Source organism: Camelus ferus, chromosome 18, assembly GCF_009834535.1.
Source record: "Camelus ferus isolate YT-003-E chromosome 18, BCGSAC_Cfer_1.0, whole genome shotgun sequence".
NCBI lineage: Eukaryota > Metazoa > Chordata > Mammalia > Artiodactyla > Camelidae > Camelus > Camelus ferus.
Genome location: NC_045713.1, coordinates 24,486,333 through 24,505,884, shown reverse-complemented (window position 1 = coordinate 24,505,884; position 19,552 = coordinate 24,486,333). Strand labels below are relative to the sequence as shown.

The 19,552-nt window shown below is 45.3% G+C and overlaps 1 protein-coding gene across 3 annotated transcripts in view; it reads right to left on the bottom strand.

Moving 5' to 3' along the window:
- Positions 1-19,552, bottom strand: part of RBFOX1 (RNA binding fox-1 homolog 1) — a 1,962,586-nt gene that overhangs the window by 54,778 nt on the left and 1,888,256 nt on the right. For all 3 annotated transcript variants that reach the window (XM_032460724.1, XM_032460725.1, XM_032460726.1), the window contains one exon: positions 3,217-3,349. In XM_032460724.1, the coding sequence (XP_032316615.1) occupies positions 3,217-3,349 (133 nt within the window). The remainder of the gene's footprint in view (positions 1-3,216; positions 3,350-19,552) is intronic.

Genomic DNA, 19,552 nt, shown 5'->3' with positions numbered 1-19,552 from the left:
TCTACAAAGGTAGTCATGGAGGGTCTGTGGAAATTTTTTTTCCCAATTGTTCAAGAAATAAAAGTGGAAGCTATCCATGGACATAGGATGCATGACACATTTTTGGTTGAAATTTTAGTAACAAAGTGTATTTCATACTGGATACTTCATGAAGAACAGAGGTTTAGGTGGACAGACAGGGCTTCAATTGGCGACGATGGGAAAAATAAATTCTTCCTTACTAAATGCAGTTTGCTAGGTGATGGCCTAAAAAAAGATGAGGATCTCTGGATGTGAGGGAGGATTGCAGAATGTGATCTTAACATGGCAGTTTAGGGAGTGATTGGCTTTAAACGTGTCCTGTATTTCTTCTTTTGCTGGGAACCTTCTCTAAACAACCAGGGTGGGCTGAGACCCTCCCTGGTGCTCACTCAACACCCTGCCTTATCACTGATCACATTCATTGGAACTGTTAGCTTCTGTGGTGGCGCCTGCACCTGACTGTAAGAAACTCTTCCAAAGATGCCATGTGTCTCAGCATCCTTAGTGCAAGACAGTGATTGGAGCCGAGAGAAGCAGCATTAAGCTGAACTGAACTGGAGGAAAGACATTAGTCAAATCTGGAGCTCTTCCCCCAGAGGACGTTGAAGACACACAGCTATAGGAAATCCACACTATCTCCGGGACCCCCTGAATCCTGATAATGTCACTTCCTGGAAATGGAAGTGAGTTTCCAACTTCTCTGCTACTTGTTTCCACGCTCACAGATCAGGACTCTCTCTACTCCAGCCAGTGTCTGCTCTGTGTCCTGCTCTGGTCTTCTCTCCAAGATGATCTCCCCTGATGCCCCGTAGACTCTTACAACCTGAGCCAATGAAGATGCTCAGTTCACACTTTTTCATTTGGTGCCAAAGCACTCCAGGCAGTTTGTAATCCAGCAAAACACTCATACATCTAGCTGAATTTCCTCTTTTTCGACCTGTACTCTACCCTTATGGACCCTGCAGATATGGATTCCGCCCCCCACCCCAAGCCCTTCCTCATTTCCTACTCCTCCCATCTGGAGAATTTTATCTTCCTGCTAAGTGTGGGTTTCAGAATTCCAGCCATAATATTGTCAGCAAAGAGGCACCATCTACCATTGTAACCAAAATGATTAGGAAGATCACTGAAATATTAAAATCAAATCATGGTCAAAGCAGTCACAAACTATGAACAGGTTCCACCGCTTGGAGATGCCTGGGCCTCTCCCTGGTGAATGTGGCATTAATTAGTTATGCATGGTTATTCCCAGCAAAGAGCAAGTTCATTATAAGTTAGCAAATTTCAATTTTACAGCAGGTGTGTTATTCTGAGGTTTTTATGAATTGTTCATGTGAGGATAAGCCATATAATTTTATTTTTTTCTGTTTAATATAGTAGTGAGATACCGAGGGGAGGTAGATGCAAAAGCTACAATTACCATCTACTAAGGTAAGATAATGATTTTCAGACAAACTAATGTGATGTAAACATGTAATTTTGCATTTATGGCTTATGAATCTTGCTTTAGAAATTACATGAGCCTAGAGAGTAACTTTTTTTATTCTTCATAACTCTTTATGTGGTCTTGGGAATAATAAATCTTTGTTTCTGCTTTTCTGGATCTATAAAATGGGCTCAGTCCTGTCGCTGAAGATACGGATTATACTATCGATGATTCCTTACAACACACGGTCAGATATAGAAGACTTCGGACCTGCAGACGCATTACTTTGGAGGGTCGGGAGAATTTAGGGCCAGTTCATCCTTGGTTCATTATTATCCTCCACCTTCTTGGTAAAAATAAACATTTTCTTTGTAGCAGTATTGACCCAAATCTAACGTCAATACAAGAAATGATGGACATTGTCCTATTTCTCTGCTTTTACTTTCTCTTCCTGATGATTTCACTGGGTTTCATTTCTTAATTTTCTTAACTTGGTTTCATTGCATTTTTTTTAAAAACACTTCAAAGGCTCTACTTTGGAAGGGGTGAGATACGAATAAATAATGAACAAAGAGTACTTCCCTTTGTCATCAGCATAATAGAGATGATCTAGGCTAATTCTATAAGCCGCAGAGCGAAAGAGAATGCATTTAACCCTTTTCACACCATCCTGAATATAGCCAGATTCTTTCTGCAGAACAGAAAGCCAGTCACTGGCCAGAGAATCCTCATGCCAGATTGTGGTGGGCATAGCCGAAAGTTTTCCTTAAAGAAGTGCCACTGGCATTTGGGGCCGGATAACTTTTGGTCCTGGGGGAGGGGGCAGGGGGCTGTTCCGTGCAGGGAAGGATGTGTGGCAGCTTCCTTGGCCTCTAACCACAAGGTACCTTCATACCTCCCTGCTCCAGCTGTGACAACCCAAATCGTCTCCAGACATTCCAAATGTCCTGTGAGGACCACTACCTTAGAGACTTCCCTCACTCTGATTCCAGGGGAGGGGGTCAGAATCTTCTAGGAGAATTCCTAACAGGAAGGCAGAAAGGGTAGCATTTCAAGACTGCAGCCTATCACAACAGTATCAATTCTTTTTTTTTTTTTTTTTTTTGAGCATTCACCATCATTCCTTGATATTCACTTGGCAATAACAAAGCCCATGCACAAAAAGACCAAACGGGCCACCGGGAACAAATTATTCTGCATTTTCCTCCAAGAAGGTAAAGGAAGGCCAAGGCCATTTTGGGAAATCCAGCTAAACGAGTCTTAATTCCGATTTCATTGAACTTGAAGAGTTTACATGGGACTCCACACCTAATTTTCTCTTCTGGGCCAAAGGTGCATGCACCCTGAAGCGTTAAGATGTCTCTGGGGAGGGCAGCAAGACCACCCCAGTGATTCTTACATTTGAAAACCTCCCGTCCCTCCGCAGAGGGGATTCAAGGGGCACATGTGATCCAACCTCCTTAATCACCAGATGTTTGCAATCATCAGAAAGACGTCTTTGGCTGTAACCGTTTCTCTGTTCTCCAGCATTCAGTCTCAAAGAGAATTTACATAACAACATGTGACATGTAGAATGCTTAAAGGCACCAACCATGACAAGACAAATTACACTCATTTTTCAAGACTCTTTGCAAGGTGCGGCTCAGCAAGCGCGCGCGGGCTGCATGCTGGGCGGTTCCGGCGGGGCGGTCCAGGCCGGCATGCGCTGGCTCGCACGCAGGAGGGGCCGGCGCGGGAGGGCCCCCTGCGGGGGTCGCTGCCCCACTTACCCGCCGTAGGCCGGGATCGGGGGCGGAGGCGCCGCGGCCCGGAAGGTGTTGTACACGGTGCGGCCGCGGCCTCGCAGGTGCGCCCCTCGGTAGGCGGCCGCGGCGGTGGCGGCTGGATACGGGAAGCCGGGCACTGCGGGCGAGAGAGGAGAGAGCAGAACGCAGGCTTTCAGACGCACACCTGCCTTTGCGGGCAGTCCCCCCGACCCCCGACCCACGATCCTTCTCCCCTCCCCGCCGGCCAGGGCTGGACACCTGTCCCCCTTCCTTCCCGGACTCAGGCTTCTAAAGGTAGGCAAGAGGGAGGAGACCAAGGTCCGGTTCCAGAGAGGATGGGCTAGTTAGCTGGTGGTCCCTGTGCCCAAGGGCAAGGACAGCCATTCACAAAGAATCGTTAATAACGGGAGAAAAAGCTCACTGCACACACCTAAACTTTTAAAGAGGTAAACTGTACGATGTATGTGCAATGCGTTCTCAGATCTACCTATCATCCATGTATCTATCCACATACAAAGACACTTACGTATATTGTGTGTAATGTATTTGGGGATGAGCACACAATGTGCTTATGTGTATGCCTGCGTTTATAAGTATGCGTGCTTCTGTGAGAATGTTTGTATATATGTGTGTAGTGTGCGTGTGTGGCTGTGAATATGTACGTGTGCATATTTCTTATGTGTGAGGATGTATATAATGTATGTAATTATATGTATCTATACATACATATTTCAGTGTGTTCGTAGTTATCTCTGGCGCCGAACTTCGTGAGTAAATGTTAGTTGCCTATTCATAGCTTTTCTCCATCCCATTTTTATCTCGTTCCCATATTTTCCCTTATGTACATAAACTGCTTGCTGAAAATTTTTGAGTTACAGCGTTCCCACAGGCAAGTGTATGCATCATAAGTGTACAGACCCCTCATACTCTAAGAAGCAAATTATTACCGACATCCCATCTGCCCCCTGGCCTTTTATACAGCTTATAAATCCATTTATACAACAATTATAATTACAGAGAAGTCTGGGAACTCTTATGAAGACGGTGTGGGCGAGGTTTTCTTCCCTGGGGGAGAATTCTCTGAGTAGAATGACTCAGTGAGGAGTCAAGAGGGCCCTTAGTAAGCCTGATGCTCGAGACCCCTGGTAATTAATAAGGTTGCCTCTGCCGGGGATGTCCGTCCTGCCCGGATGTCTGCAAATCCTAATGCATCAGGGCCCATGAAGTCTTTGGAAAATCCCTCTGCCCTCCTGCTCTTCTGTTCTCTGAGTCTCAGTGCTCTCACTGTGCTGGCCATGCTCGTCCCGTCCCACGGTTGCCCACACTGCATCCCACGGAGGGGGTGCTTTTTAAGGAAAATGCATTTAGGAAACTGCTGTCCCAGGAGATCTAGATTGAAGGGTTGGAAAGTCCTACAGGGAGGGAAGGATATGAATGCCATTAACCCAGCACCCCCAAACTTCATTCTTCCAGGAGCTTGAGTTTGCAGAACACCCAACCTCTCATGGGTATTGGTTTTGAGAAGAGACTCAGTCATTTACTACGTGTAACTCTTCTATTCATCTGCAAGCTCCTTGAGGCCTCCCTCCATATCCCATTCATCTTTGCTTGTCCCCATGCCTCCCCAAGTCAGCAGGAGCCCCTGATTTTGTCCACAGTAGGGTCTAGATGTCACACACAGTTGGTTCCAGATGACTTAAGTACATGGACAACTGAATGAAGCTGAGGGCTGTGGTCCAGCCAGATGACTGGCAGACTATTCAGGGAACTTTCTCTCCCTGTTCCTTTCTCTCCTCTCATCTTGTGTACCTAAAGTTGCCTCCGCCCTACATCCAAACCGCCAAGAGGGGCTTTTCCGCCCTCCCTGCCATCACGTGCAAGAGTAGAAACACTCCACCCCATCTCTTCCCCTTACTCCCAGAGTCCTTGGACAGAGCAAGTTTGCAGCTGCATGTGGGTGGCGGGGCGTGGGGAGAGGAAGAGAGTGGGTTTCCCACAGGGGCCATTCCCAATTCTATACCCTTTCTTGGACCGACCGGAATATCACCCTTGAACCGGAAGTGAAGATTGACTGACTACTGTCTGGAATTCTCTGCGTGTTCTCCAGTGGCCACCAGCCAGCCTGTTTTGTAGATTCTACCACATCCTTCTCTCACAATGCTGGTAAAATGCTAGGATTGTAACTACCAAGCCAGAAAGATGTTATCTTTCGATTTGTGTCTGAGAAGGCCATATAGGTTATCCTTAACCTTTTTCGAAACCTGTCCTTGAAGACACATCACATAGCTGTACCTAACTTTCTGCTTACGGGCCCCCAGCACCCATGTTTCCTGGCCAGGGTTTCAGCTCATGTGGTTGATTTGCAGGGAGGTGTCAAACCTCCATGGGGAAAGTGGGGGGGTCCTAATACCATCAAAGGTCAGGAGTAATACGATACGGGATGCTGGCTTCAGAACCGGGGAGAAAACGAGCCAGCAAGCATGCCTGTGACTCCGACTCTGTCTTGCTACCTTTCAGATATGAAGTTTTCAGAGGAACACCCTGGATGGTGAAATAAAGAAAATGAAACAAACTCACAATCTGGCAGAGCAGCTGGCCGCCTGTGTGAGGAGACGCGGTAATTATGCTGACCCATTCATTATCCTCGGCTGCGGCGCAGACTGAGCGAGACAAGATCCCTCTCAGCGACAAGCAGGTTTTACAATAATTCTTGGAGGATTTAGATGTTGAGATAGAACATGAAACAGAAGCTCGGCAGTAGAGCCAGGGGAACGCAAGCTGCTAAAAGGGCAGAGGCAGGATTCCACTTTGGACCTCGTTTGCTGCAGGAGGAAATAATCTTTCTGATGCAGGATAAGGTGTTTGCGGGTCTTAACACCAGGGCTCCTTGGGCTCCTCCTAGCAGGGCACATGAGAGGGATTTTCATGTTGTGAAAGGGACCTGGGAAGGACTGCACATGAACTTCCTGGGAGGCCAAGTGCCCTTGGGTAAAACGAGGAGGGTCCAGGCAGTTCATGCTTAGGGAAGAGAGGCTTCATGGAGAAAGCCTGTGGGTCTCCCAGGTGGCTGGTTTGCTCAGCTGTCCCCTTCTTGTTGCCAGCCTAGAGCTGGCCAAGGGGTCTCTGTGTGAAGTCTCTAGTTAGTCTCCTTCTTAAGAGCTGCTGTGACCCTTCTGGGTTGTACGCGTAATCAAGTAGCCTGGATCACAGAAATGAAGGACAAAGACTCTCACCATTGCTAGAATGCAAGCTCCAGGAGGGCAGGGCTCTCAATCTGTTCTGCTCTTTGATTTAGAAGATCGCCTGGCACAGTGCAGGTATCAGCTACCTAACACTATACCTGGACGTCTTTTGATGGCAAACCAAGGTTAGTCTCCTTCTTTCATCTTCCAGACCACTCTCCTTTATACAAAGTATCCTGCCCACGATTTGCAGATAAACAACATGCAAATGACCCCACTGGATCTCCATCATGACTGGCTGACAACCCAGCCAATCTCAGTCTCTGAATACAATAAATGTGTGCAACAAGGAACAATGGAAAATAGCAACCCTTATAATTCCTAACTCGCCTGCTTTGAAGCCGTGCCTCCGCCGTCTCCACTAGAGGACTTTTCCCCCTGTGACTGGTTTTGGACAGTATGGCTCTCTTCTCTTGCCACTAAGACTGAAGGTCAATTTCAAGGGCAGGAACCCTCAACTGTTTGTCAGGCTTCCTTTAGACTCACATAGGATGGTAGGAACTGATTTATTATTATTATTTTTTCCTTGCCTACCAGGTGTGCTGGCCTTAGATGCTGGGACACAGTTAACTGCATATTTGAAGCAAATCCTTGGGCAGATGATTCAGATATAGATTCAACAAAATGAAAATGACTTTGTGCTTGAACTATGTAGAAGGAAGACATCTTAATTATGTGCTCACATTGTGTGTGACATGTATCTTTTGTTGAGTGAAAGTTACCATGTTATCTATCAATGCCCCAGTTCAGGAGTTTGGATTCAGTAAGTGGGCATAAACGTTTAATAAGTCCAATGCAAAATGCCAGGTGGAAGCTCACAGTGTCCTCTCTATTTCTGGGATGGAGTAAATCAATGCTAATAAAAGTCACCCACCCGTCACCCTGTCCAATATTTGTAAATGCCTCTTTGTTAATTAAAGAACAATACTAGAAAGAAAAGACACTAAATTATAGGCATTTCTGAACCCCTACGCTGATTTGATTTTTTTTTCTAGTTGAACGTCAAGTTAATAAGCATGTAAACAGACCATCAGTGGGAAACAATGGAAAGTATTCAGGTTCCTACGTGGATACAGTATAAATCCTTAGTTCTTGGCGTAAGGGAGACCAGGGAGGGGAAAAAAACCATAGGTTCATTATACTGGAAAGCTTCCTCTTAAACCTGATCCAGCATGAATCAAAGTGAAAAATCTGGTATCACTGCAACGAAAATTGGATTTAGCTCATAAGCTAAAGATGAGTTTCTCTCAAAGAAAACAGGGCAAGAGCTTCTGGAGCAAATACCAGTGGCACATCTTGTTGGCTCACCAACATTCCCAGCCCACCCACTCCCAACCTTCTGCGAGATTTATACCCGGAGCATATTTTGAGGAGGTTAGCCGAGTAACCATCTCAGTTCTTGGGAATAAGGAGTTCTCCACTGTGGAACTCAATGAAACGGAAACTTCAGGGATGTAACAAGAGGCATGCTGTGATGTGCTCAAGTATCAAGTCAAATCAACATTTTTAAACGGAAGATGTGTGGGTGTATCAACCATCCAAATGGGCCATTTACCAAAGTGTCAACTGCTTATTGCCTGTCTCCCCCTCAAAGACAAAGCCCCCGCCTCCTATGAGCTCCACGTTCAGTGTATTTACAGTGATGAACGTGTGTTCTCCCCCTCCATCTCTTTTACGAATGTGGTGCTTACCTTAGAAAATAAACACAAATGAGATCATCTCAGCAGCCTGGAAATCCCAAGAGAAGAAACACAAAACCAGTGGAAAATACTTGAGGGTTATAAACTGCATATTAAAGTTTTAGAGCTCTGGGAGAGATGTAAGAGTAGCAGATGCAAAACCCGACAGGGGGGCAGATTCTGCATCAAAGCCATAAAAATATACAACTGCTTTAACGGGCAATTATTCTTTGCGTTTGTGCGCGGGTTTGAATTTGCATGAGGTTGCCAGATGCCCTGAAAAGGTGTGCCATTAGAATGGATGTGAGGGGGAGCTCTCTCTCTTTGTCCGCTCTTCCTCTCCTTTGCTTCAGAAATGCCGGGTCCCCCCCACCTCTGAAATCTTTTAAAACTGAGACATGTTCGTGTGCATTTGGGGTTGAAGTGTTCCGTGGGTAATTTATGGTAGGAAATACACGCGTACACAATTCTGGGGGTGCAGATGTGGTTTCAACAGCAGGTTCATGGTTCTGCAGGACTCCCCCTTGAGGGAACTCTCATTCCATGTGCCGGACCATAAATTACGAAGTGGCCTAATAGGTAACATGCCGAGGTGAAATAAGCAGCCAGCTCCAGCTCAATTCAGAGGCAGAGCACTGTGGGATACACGTCACAATGGATTGTCAAAAAAAAAAAAAAAAAAAAAAAGCCTAAACCCAATGGTTTTTTTCCAAATGGCAAAAATGTTTGTGGATTTTTTTTTCAAGACAAATCTCAAATAAAGGCACTTAAATTGGTTTATGACACAATTTATGCACAGCTAGGTCACTGTCTTTAAATGACGTTAAATAGAAACCTTAATACGATGGAGTATATTTAGTTCTAGGTCAAAACAAAAAAGGAAAGGCTCTTGGTTTTGTTAAAATTCAGTAATTTTCAAGGTTTGAGGCTAAAAAGGGAGTATTCCATCCATGCAGTCTCTACAAAGACCCCAACGGCCACTTAATTTGTTGGACTCTCTGGTTCTCATATATATATATATATATATATATATATATTTATCCCTGAAATGCACATTTGGCATCGGCTCTTGTTTCGTTTTAAAATGCGTGTGGATATTAAATACTGCTGTTTAGAAGTGAATAAATCTACATTTTGGACAAACCATTCCTTATAGGACATCCTCATTTGAAATGCATTGAATAGGAAAACAAAAATTTCTAATTAATGTACAAGTCTAATCACCATTCTCCACATGGAAGAGTAATTTTTCACTGTTCATTTGCTTGGTTTAATCTCAAAACTGACATAACAGAAATGCAATGTCCTATAAATCTCCGCTCATTTGTTTCTTTAATATTCATATTCCATTGAACGGCAGCTGCTTGTTGCTGCCGCCTATTACAACTTGCAAAAGTGTCGATAAAAATATTATGAAAGGCAAGATGTGTTTCTTCCTGGCTGCACGTGCCATTTATTTGGGGAAAGACAATAAATGGCTCGTGGATTGTCCCCCCAGCCTGCTGCTTGGTGGGTGATTAGTGATTAATTACCTGGCAGCAAATTGACATGGCACAAGGAAATTGACACAGCCCTGATTAATTAACTTTTTATGGGCGGTAGTTACTCACAAAACATTGCGCACCATAATTGAATCTCTTTACATAACGTTATGGTACAAAAGTTTTAGTCAAATCCAAATTAGGCAGAAGTTTCTAGGCTGATACAGGTCTGATTAGGATGCACAGAAGGCATTGGCAAGAACTTGAACTTGGAGAGAGATGCGCATGTTTCAAAGGGAAAAAAGAAAAAAAGATGGTGACACTGTGCTGGCCTGATTGCCTAAGAATTTATTGACCAAAAACTTTACTGTAAGAGGCTAAAATGACTCATTTTCCTCCAGCCTCCTCTGGCCACTGCTTCTCAGTTCTGAAAGTTCTTGCCTTTTCCAGCCTCTAAAAGTTGAGCTGATTCCCTAATTCAATTCTTGGTTCCAATATCACCTTCTCCCCCAAAGGCTTTTCCTTTCAATGTTACCCCATAGCTCCCAAAGCCACTGCTGTCACTATCATATTGTTAGGTATTTAGGTAAGTGGGGGCGCTGGCAGGATAGGTGGAGGAGGAGAATGACCTGAAGGTGCCATTCTGCCTGCTTTCAGCATAAAGGGGCTTTACTTCCTCTATGTGAGTGCCAGCAAGAAACCGGCTAGAACCCTGTAGCAGCAATTGCGTGGTAGCGACAAGGACCTAATGGACACGACCCAGTGCTCATTGTAGTATAATTAGCGTTGTGGTTTAAGCTCCCCCACTCCCAACACCATGGGTTTTTCTGTGTGCATCATGAGTAATGACGTGTGCAAAAGGGGGCGGTCATGACTAAGGATTCCCCGGGTAAAAGCCATCCATCCATCAAGAGACCACCTCTAAGTGAGGGTATGAGGGGCAAACAAAGACCATTGCTACCCGCCCTTGGAGCAGCCTGCCTCCTGTTCTTGGAGGTGAGCTTTCCCTTTGCTAAACAAACCTTTAAAATCTTTCACTACACAATGCTTCCTTCTTCCATACGAATTCTTATCTTTCAGGTAAGACAAGAACTGGGGTCTTTTCCCTTCTCCTTTTGGGGTAACAATATCACTCCTTTTTTCCCCTCTTATCAGTCTCTTACCACCTTATCTGACTGCAACTTTGTTATCTCTCTCTCCCTTGGGGTGTCCTGAGGACTTTATTTTGGTCCGTTCTGTGTCTCCAGGACCCAGAGGATTACCGGGCCCCAGGTAACCACCAAAATGTCTATTGATTGTATTGTCAGATAAACTCGGAATGCCATAGCAGTTCTGTTACAGGGGAAAAATGAGTGACAGTTCTTGGAACTGTGAGAGTCGCTAAGATGCTGTTTATGAAGGATGCAGATTTTAAGAGAACCTGGTTTAATGAGGACATTAGTGAGGAGGGACTCTGGACCCTCCTCACTTGTCTAAAAGTTCAGGCAGTGATAACTGAAATAACCCAAGCAAAGCCGTGATTACATTTGGCGAAATTCCATCCTCTCGTACGCCATTATTAGCTGCAGGAGGTTCCACTGTGTGAAGTTAACAGCTACTATTCACTGACACTTGCCAATCACCAGACCCACAGAGCAACTCACGAACTCTTCGGAAAACCACATGAACTACGTATGCCTGTTATCTACACTTTTCTGGGGAGGAGAGGAAGATCGAGAGCAGCTCAGAAACTCTCCAACGATCCAACACTAGTGAGCACCACGTCATCTATTACACGAGGCAGCTAGAAAGAGGGCACCCCACGTTAGCTCTGGGCAAAAGCTTTCTACTTCCACTCTCCCCATGCTCCTTAGAGGCTCTCAGTTTTTACTTGCCTCCTGTTGCCTGGGCAAGCTGCTACATCAGCTCCCTATACCCATATAACATGCAAGAGAACCAGCCCTAATTCATCACGGACTGAGTTCATTTGCAGGGGAATGTGTTGACGTGCCTCCCTGAGACCTTGTTGGGGGCAGGCGGGTAAAGGAGGAGGGTAGGTGCCATTTATTCTGTTCTATATTTATGTTCTGAGATTTCAAAACACCTGGAAGGGCTTCGCTCCTTTTCTGCTAAGTGGATACAGGCCATGGGATCACTCCTGACTTATGTTCCCGATAAGAGTCCATGGCAAGCTGTTTCCCCTTCTCCACTGGGGTTTGTCTCCACATCTGAATGTGACCTGGCATCAGAGGGGTCGTATACACACCAAAAATGTTGGGGAAATGGGCTTTCACAGCGATGGGGACATGGTTACACCAGTATGGTGTGATACACACAAACCGAATTACTGTAAAAATAATGAGCTCCTGATGACTAAACTCAACGAGAAATTTTCTCTAAGACTGGGACGATCTGAACAAGAAACTTTCAGACTTTTTGAGTGTCGCACTTTCTTCTCTACACTATCCCTTGGTTAATGCTGTTATGAAGTATCACTTTACTCACAACTTGGTTAGAAACAGTCTCTTTCTTGGAAAGAAAAGAAATGCGTCATCTAGGTTGAAACAATTTCTTAAAAAAGAGATAATGAAGACTAAACACAATGCAGACACAGGGATGTATTCTGAGCGGCGAGTCTGGTGTTCCCAAAGCAGACGTGTGTCCCAACTTAACAAATTCAAAAAGCCACAACAAAACCCACGCACGTGGATATTCTTTCATTGCTTAGGTCTTTGGGACTTTGAATGAGGACAGCAGCCTTGGTTTTTCTCTAATTGCCACGTGACTCCCGCTGACCTCCCGAAGTTAGTGGCTGTCCCTTTTCTCCAGGTTTCAAATGGCCAGATTAGTGCCACTGCTGCTGCCTGTGCAGCCATAGGCTTTTCCTCTGCAAAAGACTTGTTTGTGATCTGTCTACTCACAAGTATCGACATCACCCCCGGGGAAGGATTTTTGTAACATTTCACTCAGCAAAATGAGAATGAATCTCAGTCTTGGACTGTTCAACTTGAAGGACCTCAGGAGGCACCGATAAAGGTGCTTTCTGCCCTTTGAAGGAATGCTGGAGACACACGAAGCCGTGAGATGCTGAGATCTATTTTAATTCTGACTAAGGCATTTACTGTAATCTAGTCATTTGACAAAACTTGTGTCAATTTAGCTTTTTTGGGGGGAGGGCAGCTGTGGAGAAAAAAACAAGGGGGCTAATAATTTGTATAAATAGTTACTTTATCGAGTGCATACACACAGTAAAGTTTCAATTGTTAAATCATTCATGATCTAGTGAACAGCTGGCTGAAACAGTGAGCTGGGTGAATTGCCTCTCCAGGTAGGGAGCCTGGCAAGTAAGATAAATGAGCTTCCTTATGCTGGGCTGGATTTCCCATGGTTCCCTAGGACCACTGCAGCTCCTGAACATGAGGTCCTCTGAGGGGGTTGGCAGTGGCTTACGGGATGGGGACGAGATGCAAACACATCATTCATTTCACTTCCAGCCATCCCTGTGGGTGCGGCTGGTCAGTTCGTGTTGAAGCCCATCTGATTTGGAGAGCCAGCTTCTAGACTTGAAGACTTAGTCCCGATCCTTTGAGCAACACCCCAAGCAAACCTGGAGGACAGGTGCTATCTGGACCCAGGCATCACCTGCCTGATATCCAAGCGGGAGCCCTCCCCAAAACCTTACATAGAACAGACCCAAGGAGGACCGTGCAGAAACGGCCCCGTTGTCCAGGCATTAGACTACCATAAACCTTCCAAACCAGCTTCTTTGGTGAACTTTCAAAAGCACCTGGAGAAGATGGCTTCGAGGAAAGAGAAGTAAAGAATAGCCATTTGCTGGAGGAGCTGAAATGCCTCGAGCAGCCTGAAAGGCTGTTTACACAAGGATCTCATTTGATGCGATGGGTAAGTAGGTACTCAGGAACATGTTCATGGCAGAGACTTGGCCAAGGTCACACCACTAGCATACCACGGCAATTTAGACCAGCGCTGCCCGAAGCCAGTTCCTATGCAAATACGTTGTTGCTGCAGGAGAGTTCTGTCAAACCAGTACTAGGGTCTAGGATTTGCTGGCAAGAAATGATCTCTGGGAAACATTTCTTAGGTCCCTGTAGCAATTGGCAAGGGTGGGGATGATCTATATCCTTGCGCAGGTGTGTCCATCGACTTGGCTCTTGCATGTTGGGGTGTTTTGTACATAAAAAGCAATTGGGTGCCAAGAGCCTACACTACCTGCAGACCAAGCCCACGGAGATGCATCTCAAATACGCGATGTGTTATTCTGGCCTGGAAAATGGCATTTTGTTAACCCTCCCTGCCGCGTTCTCCAGTAGCAATGAGGTAGCTCCTGGCATGTCAGAATTTCTATATGAATGAAACTGATTTAAGAAAATAGTGTTTTTGGAGCTCTTAGTGAAGCACATGTTTAAATGAACTATTCCAGACCCCTTCCCCTCCAATGGGAAGCGAGCTCGGCTTCTTTTCATGTATCTTTGTACTGTGCAGGGAGATGTGCTTTTGAAGAGACATAACACAAGGGGAGGAAGGGGTTACCTCTGTGGTTGGACCTGGCTTTTTTTTTTCCCCCTCCTTGACAGAGGCACTGGAGATTGAACCCAGGACCTTGTGCACACCAAGTACGCACTCCACCACTGAGCTATGCCCCCCAACCCTGTTGGACCCATTTTTATGCAGGAAGCACCAAAAACACCCACCGCTGGTGCTCGAGTTACGTGAGTGTCATTGGTAGTTCTTGCTGCCCATCCTAAGCAGCTCCATCCCAGAGCTGCAGACTTTGAGAGGGCTTGGCTCGATTTTACGAAGCCAGGGTCCCTAAACATGCAGACCTGCACCATTGCATCAAGCTGCCCCCCTACCTTTATATTCCAGGAATCAAACAAGATCTTATCTTTGGCCCCTGCAAATTTCACATTCAGAGTGCTAAACTCAGAATAGCTTTCTTTCCCCCATTTTAAATCCACACCAGTTCGAGAAAGCAAATGGAGTTCAGATGAGTGCTTAGAAAATAAAATCTTAAAATAAGCTTTTCACCCCCTTGAAGAATTTCCCTCTTGCCTCTGCCAAGGGCTGGTGGAAGGTGGGCATGGTCGAGGTCAAGGAGTTAAACGGGGGGAGGTGCAGCAGGCCGGGTGTCGATCCTCTTAAGAAAATGGGGGCATTAAAAAGTACTTTCTGTCAATGCCATCACAGGACTTGGGGTTTCCAGGGAATTCCCCCAGAACAACTGCCTCACTGCCTTTCAGAAACGTCTCATCTCCACCTTGTTCTCTGGCTGTGCACGCACCAAAGTCCCAGGGCAACGTAGTTTATTGTTTTAATATCTGTCTGACACAAAGCAAACCATCCTCCAGTGACTCCTTATCTGTCACATGTATTTCTGTGAAAGAAATATCAAGACAAATAAGATGTTTGGGGGCACACCACGGGATGGTAGTTTTTGCAATCGGCAGCCTTTTGCAGAAGTGAGACCCTCATCCGAAAGAGACAAAAGCTCCCTTTCTGCATGGAGATTAATAACCAAAGCGCTGGGGGAGCAGCTGTCTGAATCGTGGCTGCTTCTTTGCAGATTCTTCCCTGGGAACCACTGAGGGGTTCAATTAGTGTTTTTTTTTTTTTTTTTAATTTTCCTGAAATTGCTAACCAAAAAAAAAAAAAAAAAAAAAAAAAAAAAAAGGGAGAGGGGGGAAACAGACAGAAAAGTAACAACCAAGTGGTCTGCGATTGAGAGTCACCCAGAGCAGGCACAGATGTCGCTAACCCAGCAGAGGTGGTGGAGGCAAGGATTGCAAATGCAACTGAACCTGTTCTGAAAACAGGTGTCCCGGGGGAATAACTGAGTTAACGTAAAAACTAGTTAAACAAAATCTCTTCAAACCACCTGTTAATAACTCAGAGATGTGCTGGGGAAAGCAGGGTGGATGAAGCAAAGTAAATAGATGGTGCCTCAGGGATGGAGAAACAATGGTTCCTGGGGTCCATCCATCAGGGGTAGTAGAAGCGGGACAGCTGCGTCCAGTGGTGGACAACTAAGTGATCGTTAAGTTGAGCATGTGCTACAATCGATCGAGGTGACAGGCAGAGCACTGCACGCAGTAGGTTCCTCAAGATCTCTCCATCGGGAGGCTCAGTGAGGGAAACAGGAGTTTGGTGCCCAGGTGCGTCTATCTATAGAGCCGAATGATAGTGAAAGCAGTTATTGAGCTCACCTTGCAAGAGGCGTTAAAACGGCACTGTTAACGTGGGTAAGTGTCCTGTTGGACGTGGCCTCCCAAATTTCCCTGAGTGATGTGTTTGCAATTCTGAGACCTCAGTGTGATGCATCTGTCTATTTGCCGTCTTGCACACGAGAATGCGGGCACTGGAGAGGCTGACTTGTGGGTGTGCCGTTTACGGCACGTGGCTTGTAGGAACGACTTGATAAAGATCAGCTGAGTGAAGAAATGGAAGTTCACCCCCCACCCCACCATCAAAGGATGGCTAAAATGAGTAAGGAACGGAAGGGATGATTTCAGAGATGATGACAGAGGCGACTTAGGTATGTTGTCCCTAAAATGCTGAGTCATAGACATGGGAAGAGTGGGCCACTGGTTCCTGATTAGAAGGACCCAGTCTAGAGGGCCTTTTAGACCAACCTGGTTGGAAGCGTGTGGGAAGAAACGGGAGAGCCCAGCAGAGAACAGGGGCCCCTGGGGAGGCTGACAGAGCCGCACCCCTCATCCCAGGAAAACGAGGGCAGGGCATCGGTTCCAAGAGCGTGCCCCCAGATCCGGAACTGTTGCTTTGTTGTTCATTGTGAGAGCAAAGCTAAGTCAGTCCGCTGGCTTAAATGACTGACTGACTATGCAAATGTCTTGTTTGATATGAACCAGGAGAGGAGCAGTCTCTTTATGGGCCTACCTGACATTACTTGTTTTCAACTGTGATAAAATGGCACAAAATGCAAAAGTGACATGAGGTGCAGTAGAAAACAAGTGTCCTTTCCCCTCTGCCCCCAGGCGGCCAGCTGCCCTGCTTCCTGCCCTTTCAAAGAGGGGTGATGACCTGGCCACCACGTTTGCAGACTGTGGCCCTTGGGCCACATCTGGCCCGAAGACAGCTTTTTTAAATAAACCGCTCTGGGAAGTGCCCACAGCTTATCCAGTTACGCATCGTCGGCAGCTACTTCGAAGCTATAAGGACAGAGCTGAGTAGCTGTAACAGAGACCAGTTGTGCCATGAGGCTGGAGGTATGTACTCTGACCTTTCAAATAACAATTTTGTCAACCCCTGGCTGGACAGGGGAAAAAAAAGGATGCTTCAGAGGCCTTGGGAAGGGAAGGGGAAAGCACAGCCTTGGGGCCTGAATGTAGAGGCTGGACAGCTGCTGAGACGGTCCACCTGACCCCTCTCTGCTCGGATATTCCAGAAGCAGAGCCCAGGGCCTCTGGAATGCAAGTTTAGAGAGCAGTTATGAGGGAAGGCCCGGGATTCAGTGAGGCTGGGTTCACAGTTGACCCAGCTGAGTGACCGTGGTCAAGTTCCTCAGTCCTGTGAAGCCTACATTTTCTAATGTTTCTAGTGTGGTAATAATCCTGCCTATATCGTAGATTTCTTGGGAGGCTTCAGTGAGGAAGTTCATGTGAAGGGCTTAGCCGAATGCCTGACATACAGTAAGCGCTCAATAACCATCCCTTACTATGATCATTATAATTATTATCATTTTTAAAATTATTTCAGGACTCGCTTTGGGTGCAAAATGTAGGGAGGAGAGGGCACCAAAACCCCCAGTAATTAGAATAAATCATATTTTAATGCAACTTTTAAAAAAATTAAAATTAATATTTAAAAGTCCATGATGAACAGAGCCTCAAAATTTAAATAAAAAAGTGCTGTGCTGAGTCATATTAGATCCTAAAGCAAAAGAAAAAATAATAATACTCATCTTGTCTTCATGGAAAATTTTGATATTTTGTTGATCATGGATTTTTTTTCCCATTAATTTCAATTTAAAAAAAAAATATTGTGGGGACAGGTACAGCTCAGTGGTAGAGCATGTGCTTAGCTTGCACGAGGCCCTGGGTTCAATCGCAAATACCTTCATTAAAAAATAAAAGTAAAAATATTATTTATCTTGATTACTGATTTTTGGGGGGCCTCTTTACATTTTGTCTGAAATGAGTGCCTCCCTGACCTCGCCCCAGAACTAATTATTATTATTTTAAGTGATTCCTCCAGAAAATACTAGAAAAAGTCTCTCAGAGGCCACAACAAAGGTCTGAGTTACTGGAAAAAGAGAGAGAGAAAGAAGGCTCTGTTCTCTAAACCAATGTGTCAGTAGCACAGTGACCTGTACCAGCACCTTCTATTAACTGGACTCCGTCTACTGACATTTTCTGTGTTGGGCAGGAGAGAGAGGAAGCCATAAATTAATTTAGGTCGTTACTTTAATTACAGAAACCAATGGAAATTCTATCAATTACCTAAAGTAGAGCAGTGCGGGCCTGATTTATGTATGTTTCTGCCACTTAAATCATTGTTTTATGAATTCCACACAATTACTTCCATAAAATCTGCAATCAATACATCAATTAAAACTCTGCCACTACCACTTGCCCTTGAGTTTCATAAAAGTTAATAAAGGAGGAGATGCTTTTGCATTTTTGATAACATTTAGTTTCCTGAGCATTTGCCTTTGATTTTATATATAGATATATCATTTTTTTTTTCCATTGTCAGGGGTGAAAATCTCAGCGGGGATTAATAGTCATCTTCTTTTTACTTTAGGATTTGTCCTCACATGGATCTGAAAATTCAGCGGTGGCTTCTGTGTAACCGTGTGAAAATACACCTGTTTGTGTGGATAAGCCTATGGGGCCATACAGGGCTGGTACTTGCTGTGGACTGAATTGTGTCCTCCCCTTAATTCGTATGATGATGAGGGACCCCAATGTGATGACATTACAAAATGTACCCCACAATGTGATGGCATTTAGAGATGGGGCCTTCGGGAGGGAACTAGGTTTAGATGAGTCCATGAGGGTGGGGCCCTCATGAAGGGATCAGTGTCCTTATAAGAAGAGACACCTGAAGGCGTGCTCTCTCTGCCATTTGGGGACACAGTGAGCCAGCAGCCATCTATGAGCCAGGAAGAGAGCCCTGATGGGAACCCACCACACTGGGACTCTGATCTCAGGTTTCTGGTCTCCAGAACCAGGGGGATAAATTTTTCTTGCTTAAGCTGCCCGGTCCGTGGTTGTCATGGCAGCCTGAGAAGACGAATACAGTGGTAAACAAAACTTGCTCCCGACAGGGATTTTGTCATCTAAAGTGATACCTAAAGCTGGTAACAAAAGAAAGGACCTATATCTATTTACCTATACAATTAAAAATATGGAGTGGAATGTACGCAGAATGGAATGGCCAAAACAGGAATTACGTTTGTAACATCTGTGGTGTTTGTAGAGACTATCTCTCATGAATAATTCTCTCTCCATGTGAATTAAAAATAAAATGAGAAAAACTCAGTAAAGAAACGGGCAGTTGTGTATGGGAAATCCACAAGAGGTAGCATCCAAATGACACCAAACTAAGTGAAAGGCGCTGTCCGTCACAGGGAGAAGGGCGAACACAACTGGAGCAAACTGGGTGCCATATTTCACCCACTTGGCTAGCAACATTGAAAAAGAGCCAGAGTGTGGGATGGGGCTGACGATCCTGTGTTTGGGACCCTCCGTGTGGAATCTGGAGCACTGGGATGTCTGAGTGTGTGTAAAGATGTTTGCTGCAGCCTTTAGGGAGAGGCTGAAAAAGAAGTAGCTTGAATGACCTTGGACAGAGATGGCTGCCTGAACTGTGGACCATCCAGACCATGGGACAATATGAAAATATCAGAAAGGCTTAATGGGAGACAGTCAAACTGTGTTATTAAGTGAAAGAAAATGTGATTAACGTGTGTAATGTG